The sequence below is a fragment of the Nycticebus coucang genome, chromosome 1 (genome assembly GCF_027406575.1).
Source record: "Nycticebus coucang isolate mNycCou1 chromosome 1, mNycCou1.pri, whole genome shotgun sequence".
Taxonomy (NCBI): Eukaryota; Metazoa; Chordata; class Mammalia; order Primates; family Lorisidae; genus Nycticebus; species Nycticebus coucang.
This window is the reverse complement of record NC_069780.1, coordinates 33,690,527-33,716,986: the sequence shown is the minus strand read 5'-3', so window position 1 is coordinate 33,716,986 and position 26,460 is coordinate 33,690,527. Positions and strand designations below refer to the sequence as shown.

At 34.9% G+C, this 26,460-nt stretch overlaps 1 protein-coding gene and 1 non-coding gene across 2 annotated transcripts in view; both read left to right on the top strand.

Annotated features, from left to right (window-relative positions):
* TBCK (TBC1 domain containing kinase) overlaps positions 1–26,460 on the top strand; it is a 209,752-nt gene that overhangs the window by 26,059 nt on the left and 157,233 nt on the right. Inside the window, exons 4-8 of the mRNA XM_053561937.1 lie at positions 5,607–5,721; positions 14,200–14,273; positions 16,923–17,064; positions 22,903–22,963; positions 25,209–25,270. Coding sequence (XP_053417912.1) covers positions 5,607–5,721; positions 14,200–14,273; positions 16,923–17,064; positions 22,903–22,963; positions 25,209–25,270 — 454 coding nt within the window. The remainder of the gene's footprint in view (positions 1–5,606; positions 5,722–14,199; positions 14,274–16,922; positions 17,065–22,902; positions 22,964–25,208; positions 25,271–26,460) is intronic.
* Positions 9,468–9,604, top strand: LOC128591895 (U4 spliceosomal RNA). The gene has a single exon (XR_008381696.1). It is a non-coding gene; the product is annotated as a U4 spliceosomal RNA (small nuclear RNA).

Sequence of the window (26,460 nt, the reverse complement as noted above, 5' to 3'; positions counted from 1 at the left end):
TGAGTCATAATTGAATAAGTTAGTACATACATGCTTAGCTAAAGGGACAGTGAGAGACTCAAATCTATATAGAAATAATTACTGTAAAATTAATAAACCCTGCAGCTATGTACTATCAGAATACAGAAAAGGGAGTATAGTTCTATCAGGGGGTCTAGCTATTGAATGAGAAACCATTAAGGATCTTGGCCAAAATATTATTGAAATCACAGAATAGATATAGAATAAAGGAGGTTGTCAAGAAGGGGCTGATTGTCAGCGGTAACAGGAGCATGAGAGGACAGGGGCCCCAAAGTCTTGCTGAGATTAAAGAGCAGGTCCTCAAGAATGAGAAACAAAGAAGTATGGGAGCTTGTTCTTGAAAGTCTGGATATGTTAAGTAAATACAGATTGAGCAGTGTCTTATTGTGACAAGCTATCAGTATTTGGGAATGTTGTCTTGGGTTAGGTGAAAACCTGTGGCTGTGAACAAGTGAAGTCAGCCAACCTGTGTGTACTTAACCCATGATCCATAGATGTTTTAACCAACATCTACAGATGGTTTGTGGGTGATTTAATCAGTAATGTGCAGTAAATTTCCTTTGAAGTACATCTGGAAAGGCCTAAACAAAATACATTTGGCATTGTACTAACCTAACAGATTTGGAAACATATTGAGCCAAATACATCAGTATTAACTTATAACTAGAAACTATGAAGTTTGGGTGATGGTGGTGGTGGTGGTGATGGTTTTTCTCTTTAATTTTTAATCTTACTTTCCCAAGATTTGTGATTTTTTTAGGTCTTACCAATATAATTATAAATTTTCATGTTTTATTTTCCTCCAAAGACAAAGGGAAAGGATAAATAAGTCTCATGTACGAGCCTAATTGCTTGTATTGAAATGGTCAGTTTATGAATCTATCTTTCTAATGTAGGCCATAGGCTTCTTGATTGTGAACGTTGATTCTTCCTCTTGGTATTCAGGGGACCTAAAAGTGCAAGTACCAAGCAATAAATAGTCACTCCATTGATGTCTCTGAGTGGGAATGAGAATACTTTAAAATGTGTTCTTGCTCTGTTAGAAAATATAAATCATATTAATTCAAAAGCTATTTTTTGGTCATGTATGTCTTAGTAATAGCTAAGGAGTCTTAGATGTTCATTTGTCAAGTACAGTGGTGATGAAGTACATGCTAGCTGCCTGGTCCCTGAAAAGCAAGAGTGACTGAAAATTTCAAAAGAAATAGAATATTTCCTGACTTGAAGTATAATTTACATTTTTCATGTTAGTGATGACTTTGCTCTTTTAACAAGACTCTGACTTGAAAATTGTGTAGAGTCATATTGTGTGTTGCTAGTTTTTTAAAAAAAATTGTGTGACTCCCATTTTCTTAATCTTAAATCTCCTTTTTAGCATCCATAATCATTTAAAGCGTAACATGTTAGCTCTTACCTCCTGTTGCATTGTAATTACATTAGCTGCTAAAGATTCCATGGTCAAAGTTCTTGGCAATATTAAAGAATATAGCTTTGAAAACAAAGTATGTATAAAAAATTCTGCAAGTATCAATTCTTCTCATTATATAAAATAGCATTAATTTTTCTTCTTTATAACTTAAAATTAAATTATAAAAGTATAAAAAGGCAGAAAAGCAAATTTGATTTACTGATTCTTACTGAGTCCATTAACTATAACTGACGTGTAGTCTTGAGTAATCTAAGAAAGACCATGTCATCAACTTCAGTTTTGTTTTGTTTTTTTTTTTTTGTTGAGATAGAGTCTCACTATGTCACCCTGGGTAGAGTGCTGTGGCGTCACAGCTCACAGCAACTTCAGACTCTTGGGCTTAAGCGATTCTCTTGCCTCAGCCTCCCAAGTAGCTGGGACTACAGGCACCTGCCACAATGCCTAGCTATTTTTTGGTTGTAGTTGTCATTGTTTGGTAGGCCCGGGCTGGATTCAAACCTGCCAGCACCAGTGTATGTGGCTGGCACCCTAGCCACTGGGCTACAGGCACCTAGCCAACTTCAGTTTTCCTTATGTTTGAATTTTTTTAAATTCTTTTCTTTTTTTTTTTTTTTTTTTTGTAGAGACAGAGTCTCACTTTACTGCCCTCGGTAGAGTGCCGTGGTGTCACACGGCTCACAGCAACCTCCAGCTCTTGGGCTTATGTGATTCTCTTGCCTCAGCCTCCCGAGCAGCTGGGACTACAGGTGCCAGCCACAAGGCCCAACTATTTTTTTGTTGTTGCAGTTTGGCTGGGGCTGGGTTTGAACCCACCACCCTCAGCATATGGGGCCGGCGCCCTACTCACTGAGCCACAGGCGCTGCCCTAAAATTCTTTTCTTACATGTATTCATCAGCTCATTATTAATGATTGTGCTTTTTAACATGAGGACTGCTTTCTATTATCTTATAATCAATTAGCAAAAGCCCAGTATTGAAAGTAGAACATGCAGTCCTCTGTGTTCAACAGTTTTCAGAAAATGACCTTAAAGGTTTGGTTTTAATTTTGTAAGAAAACATATTTGTATTGAAGTAGTATGCAGCTGAGGCCCTCTAGTGTCACAGCTAAGTATAGCGTCAATTTTTAAGATTCCATGAAAAGTGTATATGTGTGTATGAGACAGAGACACTAAGAACAAGAGATGTTACCTTAAGGTTGACTTATAGAGTCAAATGAGCTCATAAAACTAGGTTTATATTTTTTTAATCCCAAGGGAGAAGGGTTTGCTCTTTTCATGTGCACATATTTCAGTGTCATTGTGCTTTTACTTAAAGCCCTTCTCCCTGTAATTACTGATAGGTTACAAATGAAATTTGTTTAAGTCTGGGATTTTGCCATTTATACAATGGATTGGGCTTATTTTTAAGATGAAGGCTCTCTTCGTCACAAATTTTGCTTGTTTTACACATTCCCTATTTGCTTAAGACTGAAAAGGCACAGTAATGCCAATTATTTGATAAAGAGGAATAGTTCATAGGTCAGTTTAAATCGCATTATTTCTAAATAGTAACCTTCATTTCTTCTTTTTTACATCATGAGGAACATCAGCTTACTGCTTTATTTAAAATATGACCAACAATCAGAAATTGGATCATCAGATATTTGAGGGGGAGAAAAATGAGAAAAACAGAGCCTGGAAATAAGGGCAGAGAGGGAGGATTCACCACAGAGAAATGAAAATAACACTCTTTTTGTTGCCAGAATTAAAAGCATTCTAACTGTCTTCAGAGACACTCCCCCCAAATGATATATCCATAACTAAAGAGCAGTATTATTGAAAAGGAATAACTAGTGTACAGAAGAGAGAGATCCTGGACATTAATAGTCTGGATTGATCCCTCTCTCCCCTCCCCTCCCCTCCCTTCCTCTCTCTGTATATCCATGAAAGCCAAAGGCCTTGCAGTGGCCTAAATGCCGTTTGGGATCTAACCCCTTGCCACCTCTCTGAGCTCATCTCCTGCCACTTCATCCTTTGCGCGTTCTCCTATACGCGCTGTGGCCTTGGTGCCATTTCTTGAGCTGCTGAGCCTTTAGGACTTGTTCGCTGTTCCCTCTGCCTGAATCATACGTTTTTTAGAGAGCTGCATATCTTTCTCACTTTCTTAGAATTTCTACGTTAAGTGTCTTCTTTTCAGTGAGTCCTTCCATAGCCACACTACATATTGTCCCTGCTAAAGCGCTTTTTCATTAGCGCTTCTAATGAAAGAATGACATATTATCTATGTACTTGTTTGTTTAGCCTTCAAGAAGAGTGTGCAGGTTTCTTTCATCCAACTGATAAAATCTGATAATGTAAAAATAATATAACTAATCAAATAAGGAATTTGGAAAGAAAAATAGAAAAGCAGTAGAAATAAGTTAAATATATCTTCTATAGTGAAGAGTTAATTATATTAAAGAAAAGACTAACTACCAGAAAAACTGAAAACAAAAACTGCTAAGGAAAATTACCTCTGGTACATCAGACTTGCATGAGAGGGAGGAGGGAGATTTTAGTTTTTATTGATAGTTATTTCTAATGGCTTCAATTTAGGGGAGGGAGTTAGGTTGCAAGAATTCTTTTTTATTTTTTAAATATTCAACCCATTTTTTTAAAGTCAGGTTTATTGAGGTATAATTTACATACCTTAAAATTTACCCTTTTTATACAGTATACAGTTCAATGAGTTAGTTAAACAAAATTCTGTAAAATCAAGAATAAAAAAGTTCCATCACACACAACATTTTCTTATACTAGTACAGTCTATCTCATGCCCCTACCCAAGCCCATAGCAATCTATTTTTCCACTCTTTTACTCTATTTTTCCACTTACTTTTAGCCTGTTTGTTTGTTTTTGAGACAGAGTCTCACTGTGTTGCCCTCGGTAGAGTGCTGTGGCATCAGCTCAAAGCAACCTGAAACTCTTGGGCTTGAGCGATTCTCCTGCATCAGCTTCCCAAGTAGCTGGGACTATGGGTGCCCACCACAATGCCTGGCTGTATTTTTTTGTTGTTGTTGTTGTTGTTGTTGTTGTTGTTGTTGCCATTGTTGTTTGGTAGGCCTGGGCTGGGTTTGAACCCTCCACCCCTGGTGTATGTGGCTGGCGCCCTAGCTACTGAGCTATAGGCGCTGAGCCTAACGTATTTTTTGTTCAATGTGAGTTTCTCATAAACTGAGTTTAGTTATTCTAACTCTTCAAATAACATAAACTGAGTTTAGTTATTCTAACTCTTCAAATCTGAGAGTCCATATCTTTTAATTGGTCACTTTAGACTATTTACATTTTTAAAAATTATTGATATATCTGGGTAAAAATCCATTAGTTGCTTTCTTTCTTTTCTTTGCTCTCTGTTCTTTTTTCTTTTGCTCTCCATGCCTATAATTATTTTTATGATTTTATTTCATCCCTACTATTGGCTTATTATTTATAGCTCTTTTAAAAATTACCATTAGTGGTCACCTGAAATTAGTGTTGGATCCAATTTTTAAACATAAAAATATGGATAGAAAAGAAATCTGTACCAAAATATTTATATTGGTAGTTGTGTTTAAATGTTTTTCTCCTACTTTATATATTATTTTTAACTTTCTACATGAATAATTTTTGATTTAAAATAATTATGGGAACAGATGGTAAGAGAGACAGATGAAGGGAAAAATAAACAGGTGTGTGGAGAATGGCTTTAGATAGGGTAAGTACTAAAGAAAATGTTTGATAAATCAGAGGTTGCTCTATGGATTGGCGTGGAAAATAAGCTATTGTCTACATACCATAAAACATATTATAGCTATTTTTTAGAGGTTTAGGTTGAGGCTCAGAATAGATGATTTTTCCTGACTTAGTTCTCCTATTTATCTGAAACATTCCTGATAATTTTGCAAAGCCAAACCTGACACAGGTCAGTTGCACTTTAATATATATATGCACAACACCAAAGCTAAAGTTCCTTCCTGGAAAGAACAGTTCGAGGAATTGGTTATAATCAGAAAATTTAAACTATACATAATTGGATATTTTAGAAAATGTACAGAATATCTTTTCTCTGAATGAAGGAGGTACAATAAAAATATTTTATTCCTTAAAACATTCTATATATGCTTTGTAATTGATCTTTGACTTTTTGTTTTCTTTGTAGTTATTCAAAAGTTTTGTGCATAGCATTCGAGGTACTTCAAGGCTTGCAGTATATGAACAAACATGGTATAGTACACCGAGCACTGTCTCTTCATAATATCCTGTTGGACCGAAAGGTAATTGTCAAATAATATGATAATGTTTTCAATTGGAAGGTACTGAAATCAGGCCTACTCAGTTAGAGGAAACATGGAATATGTTTTAAGAATATTCTTAATGAAAATACTATATGAAAGTGATAGAATTATGGCTGTTGAAAACTTGGTAAACGGTCTGTGAAGCTAGTGAATGATGCCCCATGATCATATCAATGTACACAGCTATGATTTAATAAAAAAAAAGAAAAATAAATAAATAAATTACATAAAAAAAAAGAATTATGGTTGTTGAGAAAAACAATCTTTAAATTATTTGAATCTATATATCTTTCACAAGGATTATTTTTTCCCTAAAACTAATTTTCTAACTTTATGTTTTCTTTCTTTTTTTTTTTACTTTTTTTTTCTAAGATTCTAAAATGATATGCATTGTGGCTTCCAGCCTACCCCTATTCTAAATTTGCTTTCATTTTTTAGAAAGCTGCTCTACTTAAATAGAAGAGTATTCTCATAAGTGCAACTTCTTTGTCTTTTCTCCTCTTTATTGTTCTTTCTTCTTTCTCTGACCATTTATCTTATTTACCAGCTATTCATACCTAGCTCTCTTTTCTATTGGAGTGCAACTTCTCTATTTGGAAATCTTATGGGGATTAATAAGAAACTAGTAAACCCTTCTAAGAGAATCATGGATGGCAAGCTATCATATTTTCAGAAATAATCAGGAATTCATTATTTCACATAAGCATATAAAAATAGCTTTGGGGAGATTTCTTCTTGGGAATTATTTTCTGTTTTAGTGAATTTTTCTTGTTCTCTGATCGTTTTCCCAAACTTCAGTACAATTACCTTATGATGTTAAAAAAAATTACAAAAGAGATGATGGTGCTCATTAATTTTAGATTGATGATGGTATAGAATCATTGCCATAAATAGTCTAAACTGTATTTTAAAATATAAATGTTTATACTTCTGAGAAAAATATTTATTGAGGAAAAGGTAAACCAACTTAAAAATCAACTTAGTTTTGATAAAAGCCCTAAACATCCTAGGAGGAGAGGTGGGTGGATTGCTTGAGCTTACGAGTTAAGGAATAGCCTAAGCAAAAAGTGAGACCCACCTCTACTAAAAATAGAAAAACTGAGGCAAGAGGATTGCTTGAGCTCAAGAGTTCAAGGTTGCTGTGAGCTATGACACCACGGCACTCTACCCAGAGTGACAGCTTGAAACTCTGTCTCAAAAAACAAAACAGGAAAAAAAAAAAAAAGAAGCCCTAAACATAGAAAGGGGAAAGCTTAATACATAAAATTTATATTTGCCTTTTATTAAGAAATTTATACTTTGGGGAGAGGGGCCAAGACAGAACCAGCCTACACTTGGTTGGTCTCATGCAGAGGATGAAAAGTGCAAGTAGATATTCACCTTTGAATCAGTCTTCTAGAAGAGATTGATTGTGGAAATCAACAGAGAAGTGGTGGGAGGCAACCAAAGTTACAGAGAAGGAAGTGTGGCAATCCACTCAGCAGAGTCGGAGGTATACAGGAAGGCACCCACATATGGCTTAGGACAGAGGAGAGAGCCCAGTGTCCACACTTCCCCCATGGACATTGTTATAAGAGCTGTTGGAGGCCCCTTGACCAAAGCAGGCCACCAGACTGACACAGGGAGCTGACTAGAGACTATGCAGCAGCATCAGTTCTAAGAGCAGGCCCAGTAGGTTCCAGCTGGATTACAAACCTAGGGCACTATGCCTCATTCCATTTTGAGGTCTCAGCCCCAGAGTGTTGCATCTTCCCAGGAGTCAGATATGTTGCTGCTGCCTCCTTATCACCACTGCTGGGCCAGGGAGGAAGCAGGGAGTCTAGGCCCTCTTGCATGCTCCCTGCATGGGCATCACATGTCCCCATTGTCAGAAGGGAACCCAAGGTGCCCATATACCTGGCACCTACTACCATCACCTGGTGGCCCACCTAGGCACACCTGCCACTGAGCCCAGTGGAGAGTGCACCCAGAGTCCTGTACACTGGGTGGGGTAAACACTGACCTCCATGCACCACCTACCTGACAAATGCTGCCAGTGTTGGACTAAGGCAATGTAAACACTCATGGTGCATGTACACACAGTCAGCTGCCCATGACTGCCATAGAGGAACAGGGGAAACACAGGAGAGCAGCAGTGTTAAAGGGTTGTAGTATGTCCACCATTCTCCTTCATGATCATTCTTCTTCAGTAGGACTCAACGTGTCTTTCACTAACCTTTTCTTCTTTTCATTGAGCAACACAGTTCCTAGAGAAGGAACTAGGAAAAGCTATCAGTCTTGAGATTATAGAAGAGGTTACAGATCAGGAACCAGCATAAGAACTCTGGAAACATAAAAAATGTTTGTTTTGACTCTCCCAAAGGACAAAATAGTTTGTCAGCAATGGACTCCAATCAAAAGGACATTGTTGAAATGTCAGATATGGAATTTAGATAATGAATGGTAAGTAAGGTTAATGGAATTGATGAGAAAGTTGCAAACTAGCAGAAAGAAACCCCCAAAACAATTCAAGACATGAATGAAAAATTCACTAAAGAGATAATCTAAGAAGTTATAGAAATGAAAGAGTAATTTAGGGAATTCCAAAATATACTAGAAGTTTTAACAAAATGTTAAACTAAGCAGAAGAAAGAACTTAAGAGCTTGAAGATAACACTTTCAAATTAGCCCAGTCAGGTAAAAATGCGGAAAAAGAATCAAGACGAATGAACAGTCTCCAGGAAATATGGCATTATGTTAAGTGAATGAATATTTGGATCATAGGAATCCCTGAGAGAGAAGAACAAAAAAGCATGGAAAGCCTATTTGAAGGAATAATTGAAGGAAACTTCCCTGTATCACTAGACATGTAGAAATCCAGATGTAAGAATGTCATCACACCTGGAAGATTCATGGCAAATAGAATATTCAAGGAACACAGTCATCAATCTGACCAAAGATGAAGCAAAGGAGAAAATCCTTCAAGCTATGGGATGAAAGAGCATCAAGTAATTACAAAGGAAAACAGATCAGACTAACAGCAGACTTCTCAGCAGAAATTTTTCAAAAATATAGTGATTGGGTTCCCACTTTTATTTAGTCTTTTTTCTCTTTTTTTTTGAGACAGAGTCTCACTTTTATCACCCTCGGTAGAGTGCTGTGGCGTCACAGCTGACAGAAACCTCCAACTCCTGGGCTTAGGCGATTCTCTTGTCTCAGCCACCCAAGTAGCTGGGACTACAGGCACCCGCCAGAAAACCCAGCTATTTTTTTGTTGCAGTTTAGCTGGGGCCAGGTTTGAACCTGCCACCCTCCATATATGGGGCCAGAGCCCTACCCACTGAGCCACAGGTGCTGCCCACTTTTAGTCTTTTTAAACAGAATAACTGCCAGTCAAGAGTTTTGTACACTGAAAAACTAGGGTTCATAAATGAAGGAGAAATTGACTTTCCTAGACAAGCAAACAGTGAGGGAGTTTGTCACTACTAGACCTGCCCTAAGAAATGCTTCAACATGCTCTATAAATGTAATAGAATAATCAATGTCCACCAGTGTTTAAGCACCTGAAAGTTAAAACTCAAACCTCTTATAAAACAGTAACACAAAGGAGAAGAGAAAGCATTATGTAACAATCAACATAATGACCAGAACACTATCTCAAATGTCAATACTGTCATTGAATATAAGTGTTCTTAATGTCCACTTAAAAGATACAGATTTCCTGAATAGATAAAAAACAACAACCCAGCTTTGTGCGTTGGTAATATCATAGCCAATGAGGTTTATTCAAGGCTAATTGCTAATTGAAAACTTTTCTCAGTACCCTACCATGACGACTTGCAGTATAGTCAACACTGGCAATTTTTGATGGTCTCTATAGAGACTGAATTAAATAGCACAACCTAAACCCATTTAATTCACAAAGATTTTCATAGACTCAAGTTAAAGGGTTGGAAAAAACATTCCACATACATGGAATCAAAAGCTAGCAAAAGAAGTTATTCTTATATCAACAGTAAAAAATACAGTCATTATATAATAATAAAAGGAGCAAATCAGTAAGAAGATAGAACAATCTTAAATAAACCTAGTAAAGAAGATCCAGATTCATAAAACAAATTCTACTAGATTTAAGGAAAGAAGTAAACAGTATCATTGAAAAAGCTAGGGACCTCAGTTCTCTACTAGCACAACTGAACACATCATGGAAGCAGAAAATCAACAAACACTGAATTTAATGAGCCTCTAGAACAAATGGACTTAACAGTTATTTACAGAATATTCTACCCAACAACTACAGAGTATACATTCTTCACATGAGGACAGGGGACATGTTCCAAGGTAGATCATATATTAGGCCACAAAACAAGTAGTTCAGAAAAATTAAATCATACTATGTATCTTCTCAGACCACAGCAGAATAAAATTTGAAATCTGTTTCTAGAGGAACTCTCAAAACTACACAAATACATGGAAGTTAAACTACCTACTGCTAAAACATCCTTGGGTCAATGGCAAAATCAAGACAAATCAGAAAACTTCCAATTGAGTAACAAACATGGAACAAGCTTCCAAATATTTCTGGAATATAGCAAAACCAGTGCTAAGAGGAAAGTTCATAGCCTTAAATGCCAATATTAAGAAGAAAGATGACAAATTAACAACCTAATGTCATGCATCAAGGAACTAGAAAAAGAAGAACAAACCAGATTCAAAGCTAGCAGAAGAAAGGAAATAAGAAAAATTAGAGCAGAACTAAATGAAATGGAAATAAAGACAACACAAAGGAGCATTGAAACAAAAATTGATTCTTTAAAAGATAAGCAAAATCACTAGACCACTAGCTACATTAACAAGAAATAGAAGAGAAAGGACTCAAGCTTAATCAGAATTGCAAAAGGAGACACCACAGTCGATACCACAGAAATATAAAAATGTCATTTGTGAATACTATGAAAGCCTCTACACACACAAATTAGAAAATATAGAAGAAATGAATAAAGTTTTAGAAACATACAACTTCCCAAACTTGAATTATGAAGAAATAGAAATCCTGAATAAACCAAAAACAAAGTGAGATTGAAACAGTAATTAAAAAACTCTCCCAATAAGCACCTTCCCACTCAGCCCAAATTAATTCAATGCTTAATTCTACCAGATGTGCAAAGAACTGGCACCTATCCTGCTGTAACTGTCCTATATCATCAAGAAGAAAGAAATGCTCCCTAACTCATTCTACAAAGCCAGTTTCACCCTGATACCAAAGTCCAGAAAGGACATAACAAAAAAGAAAACTACAGACCAATATCCCTATGAAGGGCCAGGTGCAGTGCCTCACGCCTGTAATTCTAGCACTTTGGGATGCCAAAGAGGGTGGATTGCCTGACCAACCTGACCAGCCTGAGCAAGAGCAAGACCCTGTCTCTAAAAATAGCTGAGTATTGTGGCAGACGCCTGTAGGCCCAGCTACTTGGGAGGCAGAGGCAAAAGAATCTCTTGAGCCCGAGCTTTTGAAGTTGCTGTGAGCTATGACACCATGTCTCTCTACCAAGAGTGACATAGTGAGACTCTGTCTCAAATAAATAAAGAAAAAAAACCTATGAATATAGATGCAATTATCTTCAGCAAAATATTGGCAAACTGAACTCAACAACACATTGAAAAGATAATCTATCATATTTAAGTGGGTTTCATCCCAGAAATGCAAGGATAGTTCAACAAATGTAAATCCATAAATGTCATTCAGCACATAAAGAGGATGTAAAATAAAAACCATATGATCATTTCATAATGCACAGAAAAAGCATTTGACAAAATTCAGCACCCTCCTCGATAAAAAAAAAAAAAAAACCTGGAACATATCTCAAAATAATAAAAGCCATATATGATGAACTCACACCCACTTATTATACTGAATGGGAGAAATTTGAGAACACTCCCCCTGTGACCTGGAACAAGAAAAAGACTCCACCAAAAGACCCCTATAATGGATAAGTGAATTTAGCAAAGTCTCAGATTACAAGATCCACATACACAAATCATTAGCATTTCTATATACCAATCACAGTCAAGCTGAGAGTAAAATGAAGAACTCAATACTATTTAAAATAGCTGCAAAGATATAAAATGCCTAGAAATATACTTAACCAAGGAGGTAAATGATCTCTACAAGGAGAACTACAGAACACTGATAAAAAAAATCATAGGTAGTGTGGTGCCTGTGGCTCAAAGGGGTAGGGCTCCAGTCCCATATGCCGGAGGTGGTGGGTTCAAACCCAGCCCTGGCCAAAAACCACACACACACACAAAAAAAAAATCATAGAAAGTAGAAAAACATCCCAGGTGGATTGAAAGAATCAACATTTTTAAAATATCCATATTGCCCAAAATGATTTATACATTTAGTGCAACTCCTGTCAAAATGCCAGCATCATTTTTCACATATCTCAGAAAACAAACCTAAACTTTCAATAGGACCAAAAAAGAATCTGAATACACAAAGCAATCTAAAGCTAAGAGAACAGATCTTGAGGCATCATATTACCTGACTTCAAATTATACTACAAGGCTATGGTAACCAAAACAGTGTGGTACTGGTACACATATAAATGTAGACATACAGACAAATGGAACAGAATAGAAATCTCAGAAATAAAGCCATATAGCTACAACCAACTGATTTCTGACAAAGCAGACAACAACATACACTATGGAAAGGAAACCTCGTATTCAATAAATGGTGCTGTCAAAACTGGATAGCAACATGCAGAAAGTGCATCCCTGCATCTTACCATATACAAAAATTTAGATGAATTAAGAACTAATGTTCAACTTGACACCCTAAAAGTTCTGAAGGAAATGTAGGAATAACTTCTGGACTTCGGGCTAGGCAGAGAAGTTCTGATTAAGTCCCCAGAATATAAATAAATGAGACTTAAAAAGTTTCTCCATAGCCAAGAAAATAACAGTGAATAGACAACTTACAAATGGAACAAAATATTTGCAAACCATAAATGCAAAACCAGGCTAATATCCATAATCTACAAAATCTCAAACAAGTAGAAAACAACTCGGTGCGCAAAAGACATGAGCAAACTCTTCTCGAAAAAAGATAGACAAATGGCCAACAAACACGAAAAATATGCTCAACATTACTAACGATCAGGGAAATGCAAATTAAAACCAAAGTGAAAAACCCCTTTCCCTTACCCTAAGCGACCTTACCCGTGTCAGAATTGCCGTTATTATTAACTCAAAAAGAAATAGATGTTGTCATGGATATAGTGAAAAGAGACAATTTATACACTAGTGGTGGGAATATAAACTAGTTCAACTTCCATGGAAAACAGTATGGAGATTTCTCAGAGAACTGAAGATAGACCTACCTTTGATTGAGCAGTCCCACTATTGGATATACACCAAAGAAATCATTTTATCGAAAAGAAAGCTGCATCTGATTGGTTTTTGCAGCATAATTCACAATCGCAAAGCTAACACATTAACCCAGTTGCCCATCAACTGATGAGGGATAAAGAAAATGTGTGCAATACACACACACACACACATACACAGACCATGGAATACTTCTCAGCCATAAAAAGGAATGAAATAACGTCTTTTGCAGCAACTTGGGTGGAACTAGAGACCATTAACCTAAGTGAAGTATCTCAGGAATGGAAAAACAAAATTCACCACATGTTCTCACTTGTAAGTGGGAGCTAAATGAAGGATATACGTATATGTGGTCATCGGATGATATAATGAACAATGAAAACTAAGAGTGGAGGCTGGGAGGGTGTGAGGGATTAAAATTTACCTTTTGGTTACAATGTATGCTTTTCTACTGATGAGTACTTTGAAATCCCTTTTGTAAATATGTGTACCATTAATACATGTATCAAAAAATACTTGTTCTCTCTAAATATATTGAAATTTAACAAAACTTCATACTTATGATAATTGTTCTCAAATAATATAAAAAATTATTGGAAATTTACAAGATTCACCCAAATCTTGATGATTTTGAATCATTGTTTTCAACAACTCCCTTGTTATTGTTAAATTATATTATGAATGGACTTGTAACTTCCTGAAAAAAAAAATTCCTCTGTGAAAATTACCACAAAGCATTTAGGATTCCAGACAAATGAGAAATTTGCCTTTTTTCTTAGACAAAAAGCCTCTGTGTTATAAAAGTAGAAATTTTTAAGAAAAATGTGATTTTTCTTTTTGAAATGTATAGAAATTGTATGTAGATGTATATATGTACACATAGATGTACACATAAATGTATAATAAGTATAAAGCAAACATTTAGTAGATAGTTATAAGTAAAATTAATGGTATTTTATAAAATCTTAGTAGTATTTTGTTAATATAGTGTCATATGATGGTTATCTTTCAAAAATGTATAATGATGATTTCGTTCCCAGTTATACTAAAATATTTCACAGTGATTTTTCTTCTTTATTATTGTAGGGACTTGTTAAATTGGCTAAATTTGGTCTTTATCACATGACAGCTCATGGTGATGATGTTGATTTCCCTATAGGGTAAGGATGATTTCTTCTGTTTTGAGTTCTGTATTAAACTTCGTAATCTTTGAAAACACATATATTTTGTTAGTGATAATTTTGATAATGCTTTTTGACCTGAAAACAGATTTTCTTTATTAGTACATCTTAATTTTTCCTATACGTAAAGAGTAGACAATGAATTTTTCTCTAGCATCCTAAAGATCCCTGATATTTATCAAACATTGAGCTGACAAAGAGGATAACGGATTATTTACCTTCTTTACCTTATAATATTAAGAATATTATTTTTTTTTATTGTTTGTGATTCATTGAAGGTACAAAGAATTAGATTACACTGATTGCATTTGTTAGGTAACGTCCCTCTTATAATTGTGTCCCACCCCCATATAACTAATAGTATTAAACTTTATTCAGTGAGGAAACATTTATTGAGCACTTTCTCTTCTGCATGTTTGATATGCAAAAATAGATTATATAGGTATGTTCCTGTCCTCAAGAAGCTCATTATGTAGTGGAAGAATTTTCTGTTTTGATGGCCTATATATTAAGTTCTATGAATGCGTAATCTTATAGTTTTGTATATTAAAACTTATAAGTGTCAGTCAATTTTTTCATAAAAAGCATGTAAATGATATTTTGTAAAGGTCATCTATAATTTCTTATTTGTTCATAAAACATTTTGAATACAGTTAATTTTTTAGTCAGTTTCTATCTTATCATATGAAATATCTGCCTTTTCAAGTGACTTAAGTAGCTGTAATAAATATGATTTCTGTTGTTTCCTCCTTTTGTGTAAATCAGTTTTTATAAGTGAGAACTCAAATAATATACACAAAAATTAATGGTTTTGACTTTTATTTAAAGGTGTTTTAAATAATAGAAGAAAGGAGATAATTTTTCTTAAAGCTTATCGAGCATTTTGAAGAACTACATTTGAATTTTAAAAGCTTAGGTGGAATTGGTCTCCTGTTACCATTTGGTCTGGCATGCTTTGAAGTCTTAGACCCAAAGGGTCTTACCAGAAAATATCAAAGAGCAAAATGTGAAACATTAGCCAGGAAAAATAAAGTGATCAAACAGCTAAGGCATGAAGGAAAATATTTACACCAGAAGCAGCTTACAGTTGATATAAAAGACAAATATTAAGGAACAACAAAGTAAAATGTTACCATCTGTCTCAAAATATCGTAAAGAATTCGAAATTGGGCATTCATTTCAGTTGGCCAGTAGCTTAATACCTTGTTAAAACATCAAACAGATGATGAAAGGCACTTGTATTTACCTCATCCGTCATACTACAGCAAAGCACTGGTAATTGTCTTTGAGTGTTAAAAATGCTACCCCAAAGTAGAGAAGGTTGTTGAAAGATGACCTACATTAAAGAACAATTCTTTTTATTAATTTCTGTCTTTGATTAAAGAGAAACTAAAATTTTTGGAGTAAGGGTTACCTCTGTGCTTCTTTCAAAAGTTTTTGGTATAATAGTTTACCTATAGTTTTCCTTAATCTTTCATTATCATATTATTTTGACGTTAGATGTGCTGGAAATCAGGAATAAAAATGAACAGTTTGCCTTCTAGATATGTTATGGTGATGATAAAAGTATAACACGGCATTTGTGTATGTTTTCCATTTTTATAAAACTGTTTTATGTGTGCCTTAATGTTTATAAGTTTAGTGAGGTAAACATTTTTATTGCTATTTTGCAAGTAAAGAAACTCAAATCTCATACATTTGGTAGGATTGAAATTAGAACACAAGTGTTATGACCTCAAGGCCAGTGCTGCTTTCACTACACTTTTGGTGAATTATTTATACATTCATTCAGAAGAGCAGTATGATCATCTTGGGGTAAAATAACATAATACAAATTTTTGTATGAGAGAAATACATGAGAAAATTAAAAGAAGATATCAATCTCCCTGTCATCATTCTGTTTAAATAAAAATGGGGTTAAAAAGCAAATTTACTCATTTGAATTTGTTATATTTCATTAATTGATTTGTATTTTACGTGTAAATAAGAAGTACTAGTAATGATGATGGTGTGAGGAGGTGGCTGTAAGAACAGATAGGAAGAGAATTAGAAGTAATATTTGAGCACCTCACTTAAATGTTTAACTTTGACGTTGTGCAAAACAAAATATATAAACATATGTATTCCCTAACATTCTGAAATTAAAAAAAATGATTACAACAACAAAAATATGTGTAGGTGATGAGTACAGAGATAGGAGACAGTCTTACTTTTCGATTTATATATTTTTTTATCACTTTGACATTTCTACTCAAAATAATAAATAGTTTTTAAAGATAAAATGTACTTTAAATAATAATTTATAGTTTTAAAAGAAGGTAGGCAATAAGGAGAAAAGAAAAAACACTTAGAAAAGCCAAAGGACTGCAAGGAAGACAGTGTGTCAAAAATAGGAAAGCAAAGGAAGAAAGTACAGCCGCATAGAGACCTGATGCCTTTACAGCTGTTTGAGGCTCATGATTCATTCGGGCCTCTATTGCGGTGGGTAGTTTAGAATTCTTCCTAGCAACAGCTGTCAATTTAATCACATGCGGCTTCTATATAGGTTTTACCACACTGATAGTTAAAATGCACTATTGCTGCTTGTCCCTGTTGTAATTGTTCATTATTTTAATATATTGTTTATAGGTATCCATCATACTTGGCACCTGAGGTAATTGCACAAGGAATTTTCAAAACCACTGATCATGTGCCAAGTGAAAAACCACTGCCATCTGGCCCCAAATCAGATGTGTGGTCTCTTGGAATTATTTTGTTTGAGCTTTGTGTGGTATGTATAAAGAAATATTAAACTAATAAAAAGAAATCGTGTGTTCATTGGAATAATCTGTTTGACAGGAAAGTTATTGAATGATATGTTGACCAGTTTGATGTGACTATTCCAGATTATATATAGAGCCAGCACATTGTATCCCATAAATGCAGTAATGTACACAGTTATGATCTAATTTTAAAAAAGGAAGAAAATTGATGAGATGTAAGGAGAAAAGTCTTCATTCATGATTTGACTTTTAAAAAATTTTTTTGATAATTATTTTGCATAGTTTTGGTAAATGTAAATTTTACTAAATGTATTATTTTGGTTCCTCTAGAAATGTTTACATTTACACTTTTACTGCATATATTTTTTTATATGTTCATGAACATATGTTCTTTCCCCTCTGATGATCTTTTCTCTTGACAAACCTTTTCCTCGGCTCAGTGCCTATAGCTTAGCAGCTAAGGTGCCAGCCACATACACTGGAGCTGGTGGGTTAGAATCCAGCCCAGGCCTGCCAAACAACAATAACTGCAACAACAACAACAACAAATGGCAGGCGTTGTGGTGGGCACCTATAGTCCCAGCTACTTGGGAGGCTGAGGCAAGAGAATCGCTTAAGCCCAAGAGTTGGAGGTTGCTGTGAGCTGTGACACCACAGCACTCTAGCAAGGGCGATGTAATGATACTCTGTCTCAAAAAAACAAAAACAAAAACCTTTCCTGTCCTATTCTCTTATGTTACCTATAAAACCAGTTTGTATATTGGCTTTTTATGAGGCCTTCACAAGATATCCGCTGTTTTTATTAGAGTCAAAACAAGCTGCTTTTTAAAAAAATAGGAAATGCAGTAACTTTAAGAACATAGATGTTTTTCTTGTCTCTCAGTAACAGTCCAGAGCAGGTGGGCTCTGCTCTACGTCATGTAAAAACCTAGGCAGTTGGGGATGAGTCCACCATGCTCAACATCTGATCTCCAAAATTGCTTTCTTAATCACTTTTTCTTGCTAGAAAGGAAGGAGAGGAGTGAGTTCAGGATAACTGTCTTTAAGAAGATGGTATCAAAGTTGTAAATATAAATCTTCTGCACTCTTCGCAGTGACCATTTACCCATGTGGCCACACATAAGTACAAGGGAGGCAATATTTTGTCTAAATATTGACAAAAAAGAGGAGAATGGATTTGGAGGGACAGCTAACAATCTATTGATCTTACTTCCAAATAACCTGCCGGTTTTAGATGCCCTCTTTTCTCGCCTTTGTTTGCTGTGGCATTTGTCATATTTGTCTACTTTACTTGAACTAAGCAGTCTTTTGAGAAAGGCAATTTGATTATCTGTCTGTTTTTCTGTGTTCCAAGAGATTTTCCAAATATTGTGAAAATATTAACTCATTGGTCTTTAACATCTCTAAGATGACTGATACTTTTTTCCTTTTTGTGTATTTAGTAACTAATTCAATAACAGAGGTACTAAACATAATAGTTAAGAGATAAGCTTCTATAGTCAGAGAGAACTGAGTTTGAATTCTGATACTGCAAAAGATAACTGTGTGACTTTGGGTAACCAATCTAACTTGTCAAGACTTGCATTCCACTTCTATAAATAATAATAGTATCTATATTATAAAGTTGGAAAAATTAAATGAAATAATGTATGTAAAGTACTTATGTGAGGTATTACATGGCAGTTGGTCTACTAGTGTTAGCTTTTATTATTATTAAAAATATTAAAAGAATCATGACATGGTAGCTTATACATGTATATTGGCATTGCTTTATTTCTAAGGGGAAATACCATATTTTCTAAATCTTTACTATACTTTACTACTTTTTGTTGGTATGAAGCAAAAGTAAATTTTATTTTTGTTTAAAAATCACAGCTTAAATGAACAACTTTATTGGACTGTGAAGTGTATATAAATGTAAATGTGACATATGTAGCTTTTTCATTTTATTACCATCACCTGTATCTGAGCTCATAAGATCTGGGTACATTTTATGAGAAATTCAGTTCAGCAAATCCTGATGAATATTTACTGTGTGTGTGACACAAAGACATGTGATAAGGGATAAAGTAGGATTAAGTTATATCATCTAAGAGCTCATAATTGGGTTAAAATTTATAAAATTTGAAGATAAATATAGGAGGAGAGATTAATCCTGTCATTTGGGTTTCACGGCATTTTAAGGGCATTCAAAGTTTGGGTAATGCAAACATAAGCTAAATAGAAGCTAAACAGAAGCTTAAATCTCTGCTACCTCATCAAACCCTTAGATTTGGTATGAAATATTAGGCTGGGCGCAGTGGCTCACATTTGTGATCCCAGCACTTGGGAGGCCGAAGCAAGTGGATTGCCTAAGCTTACAGGTTAGAGATCAGCCTGAGCCAGAGTAAGACCCTGTCTCTAAAAAATAGCTGGCTGTGGGCAATGCCTGTGGCTGAAAGGAGTAAGGTGCCAGCCCCATATACCGGAGATGGCAAGTTCAAACCCAGCCCTGGCCAAAAACTGCAAAAAAAAAAAAACATAGCTGGGTATTGTGGTGGGTGCCTGAAGTCCCAGCTACTTGGGGAGCTGAAACAAGTGGCTCACTTGAACCCAAGATTTTGAAATTACTATGAGTTAAGATGCCATGACACTCTACCAAGGGTAACCAAGTAAGACTCTGTCTCAAAAAAAAAAAAAAGATACAAATGACTAACACACCAACAACTAGTAAAGGGAACTTACTGCACTAGAAATTCTAAGTAAATAGACAGAATTTGCTAGGAAACACTTGCCATGTCACCAGAAAGTCAGTATAGCCATTTTGTCACAAGTTTTCATAGTCTAAAACGTGTAGGAGAACTCTGTATTAAAAGATGAGTGTATATCTAAGGAACACATGTAAAATGACCTGTATCATAACAATGAAATAACAAACTGAAGAATATACATTATTTTTTTTTAAATGATTATTTATTTATTTTGCAGTTTTTGGCCAGGGCTGGGTTTGAACCCGCCACCTCCAGCATATGGGGCCGGCGCCTTACCCCTTTGAGCCACAGGTGCTGCCCCCAAGAAGAATATACATTATTAATAGGACTTTAAAATAAATAGATGTGTTCTTTTGTTTGTTTTTTTTTGCAGTTTCTGGCCGGGGCTGGGTTTGAACCACCTCCAACATATGGGGCCAGCGCCCTACCCCTTTGAGCCACAGGCACCACCCAGTGTACTTTAAAAGATAAAGAAAACTATTCCATTCCTGAACAGTTATAGAAGATATAACTTCTATAACTGAAACAAGAACAGTCACTAAAAAGAACAAGAGCCGGTTCAAGTTTCTAGGAAAAAATACGCAATTATGAAAATAAATAACCTAATAGGTGGATTATAGGAAACTGAACAAACTGAAAATAAACTCAGATGAAGCTGAGTAATTCTGGAATTTGGCACAAAGAGAAAAAGACATTGAAAATATATAAAATATTAAGTATCTATAAAAGGGGATAACATAGAGATAAGTTTTAAAAGACAAGGAAAATGTACCTACATGTTCTAACATTGTCTTATAGAATTACCAGAAGTAAAGTCTTCAGTTTGAAAAGACTAACTTTCTTTCAAATGAAAAAAATAAAAGTATACAAATGACAATAACAAAAAATACGGAGAAACCCATGGTAAACCTTTAGGAGATGACCACTAATGAAATAATGGGTAATTTCATTGAGCACTTATCAGGAGGTAGGCAGTTTTTTGATCTCTTTACATCTGTTATCTACATCAGTTCTCATGGCAATCTGACAAAGTTTATCTAATGATTATGTATTATCTACACAGATGAGGAAATTGAGGCCCAGATTGCTTAAGCCTAAGTTACGTAAAATAAGTGGTGGAACAGATTTGTACCTACGCATCTGCCTCCAAAGCTGGACTCTTAACTAAAATAAAATACTCAGCTGCCTTTGCTATCTAATGCCAGAGACAGAAGATGTCTTGCCTATAAAGAATGTGTGTTACATTGACTTTAAACTTCCTTAACAGTATGAATGCAAGAAAAGAGCAGGATAAATGCCATCAAAATGCTAAGAGAAAATCATTTTAAATTTTGAATTCCTTAACTTACAAAACAAACATTCAAGAGTAAAAGTGAATAGTTTATAGACTTTTGATAGATATAGTGAAAAAAATAACTGTTAGAGGGACTGACATCAAGTCTAAGCCTGCAGGCCAGAGTAAGCAAGAATGTGGTCAATGTATTTGCAAGTAATCTAACTTAACTTCATGGAGGGACTGTGTGTGTGGAGGGACTGTGTGTGTGTGTGTGTGTGTGTGTGTGTGTGTGTATCACTGAGTAGATAATAGTAAGTAATTATACTAAAAATATATGTTGGAGTCATATCCTAGGAAACTTGGCTAAATTTAGATGTTTATGTTTAGTTGTATGAGGTATGGTGGGCCATTGAAAATTATTTAAAGAACATATTTATGAAATCAGACCTGCATTTTTTGAAGATTAGTATGTTAGAAGTGGATATTGATAGGGATTGCTTGCAATCTCCATATATTGCAAGGGGGTTACGTGTCAAATCTATTAAGAGTAGAGTATAAATGTTTTAACACAAGTGAGGTCAAGGTTATATTAACCAGTTTGATGTAAACATTCCAAATTGTATATAAAATCAGCACATTGTACCCCATAAATCCATTAATATACTCAGTTATGATTTAATTTTAAAAAGAGGAAAAATAAAAAAATAATAAAATAATCTTTTCACCGGCAGTTCTGATCTTGTAAGAGCTTAAAACTTTTTCCCGTTTAAAAATAATCAAAGAATCTCTCTTTTTTCTCTGTGTACAGACCAGGTTATCTTCTTAAGCCTTCCCCTTCTAAGTTTATTTAAAAGATCGTAGAAGTTTAATTTGTTGATGATAAGGGAAATATCACTATAGCTAACATTAATGAAGCATTTTCTACATTACATGTATATAACACTCAATATAATCTGTGGGGTATGTATAGTTAATATTCCAGTTTTACAGATGAGAAAAGTGAAGCTTAAGGTAGTTAAGTAGTTTGCCCGAGTTATTCAACTGGTTGCTTGTGGAAGAGTCCAACTTGGAACAAATTTCTGTTCAACTCATAATTGTTGAAAGTATAAGTGTTTGACTCTAGACTCCATGCCAGCGAGCTTCTGATGCCAACTAATAAGGAAGCAATTATAATGTGTGTATCTTTAAAAAATACACCAGGTGCTATAGGAGCACAAAGAATGGCTTTGGAGCACAGAAGTTATTGTGGGAAGAGGGAGGAGTGTCATGGAATGTTTCTAAACTACTACCCAAATCATGATATACAAATAAGAATTGGGTAGGTAGATGAAGAGGTGTTATGAATTGTCTCAGGATATACTCTGATCTCTTAATGAAATAACATTCCTAGTGACCTGGAATACCTCTATACATCCAGGAATATGTATGTGGTTCTCAGAAGTGAATGGGGCTTGAGATCAAACTAAAATGTAGTTATCCTTAGCTACATGAAATATTTAAATATTAAATATTATGTAACACTTTTTAAAATGTTATTTTACCAGTATATATATATATATTTTTCTTTTTGCAGTTTTTGGCCAGGTCTGGGTTTGAACCCACCACCTCCAGCATATAGGGCCAGCGCCCTACTCCTTTGAGCCACAGGCACCACCCCCAGTATATTTTTTTAGTGAAGCTGACTTTAAAAATCTAATAAAACCTCTGCATGTGAATGGAGATACCATATAAAATCAGTTTGAGCTGTGGAAGAGGAAAAAAGACTTCCTGACAAAAAAGATGAAAATATTAATGAGAATTTCTGTCTTCATTTTATTTAGGGAAGAAAATTATTTCAGAGCTTGGATATTTCTGAAAGACTAAAATTTGTGCTTACTTTAGGTAAGTGTCATGCAATTGATTATCTGTCAACTGTACACATACTCTTTATAAATATTAGTGATTGTATACATTGAACATGTGATCTTCTGTAATAGTGAACATGCTTCAAGTCTTAAATTTAACAAAAAAGTATGTTTAACAACTTACAGAGAAGGTTTATTTTTCATTATAACATGCTTATATATTTCTACAATATATATATAGATCCAAACATTTGTAATTCAAATTAATAAAAATTTTTATAATCTACTTTTGAAGGCATAAATTTAAACTTGTGTGATAATAAAGGAGGGAAAAAAGTGATAGAACAATTTATGTAAAAGAATGACAGATTAGTATCCAGGTTAAGAGAGTTTACAGATGAGAATATGTACATAAAAGTATTACTAAATATTATATAATAATGAATAATAAGTAAAAGTGCATACAATTTTATGAAATTTACCACATTTAATTACAAGGATGGATAATATAGCTATTAACGACCCTTGGAGATTCCTAAATGTGGTCTGTGGATTAAACTTATACTTTGAATTCCCAGAGAAATGTGCGTACATTCTCAAAACTATATGTAATTAAAATAAATCAGTCTTATAATCATGAAAAGACAATAAAGCCTTCTTTAAAAGTTTATATATAGGCATCTGTGCTATTTACCTGTGAGGTCTGACAAGTTTGTGAACTTATCTGAGGTAAAGTGCTCTAAACCTCCTTACTGAACATCACTTTATGAGCCTTCTATAATGAAAAATAAACCTTTGTAAGTCATTATACACACTTTTTTCGCCTATGAAATACTCCTCTTAGAAAGCTATACACTGATGCCAGCTTCTTGTCCACCCTTTGAAGCAATTTTGAAACTCTTTTTTTCTGAAATGGCTATGAAAGCTGTCATTGTATTACCCTTAATGTCCTGAATGTCATCAAAATGTCTTCCTTTTCATATTTCCTTTATTTTTGGTTAAAGAATAAAGTTATTAAAGGCCAAAATGAGGTGTTTGGGGAAGGTGTTCCAATACAGTTATTTGTTTACTGGTTAAAAACTTCCTCATAGTTCCGTGTGAGCTGGGGTATTATCATGATGCAAGAGCCATGAGTTGTTGGTCAAGATTTTCAGTAAGATTTTCCTGTTTCTCTATTGATGTTTTCTTGGTCTGCTATGTTACTCACAGCCAATGATTTTGATGCACAATTCAATGAATTTTTGCATTATTTTGTCAGTTCTGCTCATTACTGGCCATGCTGACTCTTCTTCATCAGTAATGCTTTTCTCCCCCTAGAAAAATGTTTAATGCATTTGTGCACTGCTATTTTCTTCATGGCATTATCCCATAACTTGGACTAACATGTCCCTGATTTCACTTCCACTCTTGCGAAATTTAATAAGAAATTTACAAATGTTTGTTCATTGCTCTAATTCTAGCTCTGACATTTTTGTAATGGCACACAAAAACATGTAACAACAATAGTGAACTCCACTCAGACAGCCCCACACATTCATGTGAACTCAACTGTGAGACATTGATATACCAAGATTATGAAACCTTACTGAGTTGTTTGTACAGTGTTGTCAACATAAGTGCATGGTGGCAAGTTCACAAACTTAATTGTTAGACCTCATGTGTACTGTATAAGACTATATATGTATAGGTAGTCATCCCTCAGTCTGTCCAGAGGATTGGTTACAGGACACCCTTCCACAGCCTGCATATACCATATATACATGGGACTGTGGAACTGTGTATATGAAAAGTAAATACATACATACATGGGACTGTGGAACTGTGTATATGAAAAGTAAACCCCTCTCTGTCTGTGGGTTTCTCCATTGTGAATACTGTGTTTTCCATCCATGCTTGGTTAAAAAAATATCCTCATATAAGTGGACCCTCACAGTGCAAACCCATGTTGTTAAAGTGTTGACTGTTTGTGTGTATGTGTGATATTCATTGATAGATATATAAATAGATGGATATATCTATATATAGAGAGAGAATATCTTTACCTCTTTGAAGCACTGCTTTATCTCATTTAAGCCACTCTATCGGTATCTATGATTCAATTAATATTAGCATTTGAGGTTATTACATTAAAACATTAAGGAAATTTAACAAAATCATAAGCTTTTTAGTATTTGCAGTTACAAAACTGCATTATGCTCTTTAACACATTTGGATTAGAGTTTGCTTACCAATTAGTCTGATAGATTAGAAAAGCTTACTCATATAGTTTTTCTGTTTTATAGACTGCGTAGATGACACTGTAATAGTTCTGGCTGAAGAGCATGGTTGTCTGGACATTATAAAGGTTTGTCATTAATGTGTGTCTTAGTCCATTTGTGCTGCTCTAACAAAATACCTAAGACTGGGTAATTTATAAAAGCAAAAATTCATTTTCTCTATTTCTGGGGGCCATGAAGTCCAAGATCAAGGTGTCAGCAAGTTTGTTGGGTGAAGGCTGCATCCTCCTGAGGGGAGAAACACTGTGTCCAAAGTTTATTATGTCTCAAATAAGAAGCAGTACAATTAGTCAAAGTGTGGCCTAAACTGTCACACAATGTTGCCATGTTAATGGTAGCTTGTTTATGCCAGCAACAGAGAAATCTGGAGAGTAGCAATGAAATCATAAAAGACATCTTCCACAGCTTGTTGAGAATTGAATATTTTTCCTTGAAGAAGTGATCCAAAGCCTAGAAAAAGTGGTAAGCAAGTGGGTCCAGGATCTGGTGAATACGGTGGATGACAGAGTTTCCAAGTCTAGCTTTAAAGTTTGAGCCACGTTGTTTGGACAACGTGGATAAGTGTTGTCTTGCTATAAGATTGGCCTCTTGACCAGTCTCAGCTACTGGCTGCTTAACCACGAGCATCCTCATTATTTCATCCAGCGGGTTGCAGTAGATACCTGTGATTATTGATGGACCAGATTTCATGAAACTATAGTAGATAATCTCAGTGCTGGGCCACCAGACACCGTTAGCTTTTGATGATGAATATTCCATTGTGGACTGTGTTTCAGCATTCCATTTTTATCTAGCCATTATGCCAAACACTTGCAATTGTCGAAAAGAATCCGTTTTTCATCACATGTTTTTTTATCAGTACTGTGTAAAATGGTTTGCCTTTATGTCATGATAGCAAAGAAAGGCAAGCTTCAAGATGATTTCTCTTCTGACTCTCATTTAATTCATGCAGTGCCCATCTATACAGTTTCTTTACCTTGCCAGTTTCAAATGATCCAGTATTGTTGGGATGGTGACATCAAACCTTGCTGCTAATTCATGGATAGTTTGAGATGGATTCTCTTCCACCATAGCTTTCAGCTCTGGTCTCAGGCCACCCACATGGCTCATTTTTAAGATTAAAGTCACCAACCAGCAATGAATTTCTCAGACCATCCATGTACTGTGTTCATTAATCACATCCTTCACAGACACTTCGCTGATATTTCGGAGTTGTTGGTGCTGTGTTGGTTCCATGACAGAAGTCATATTTGAAAAT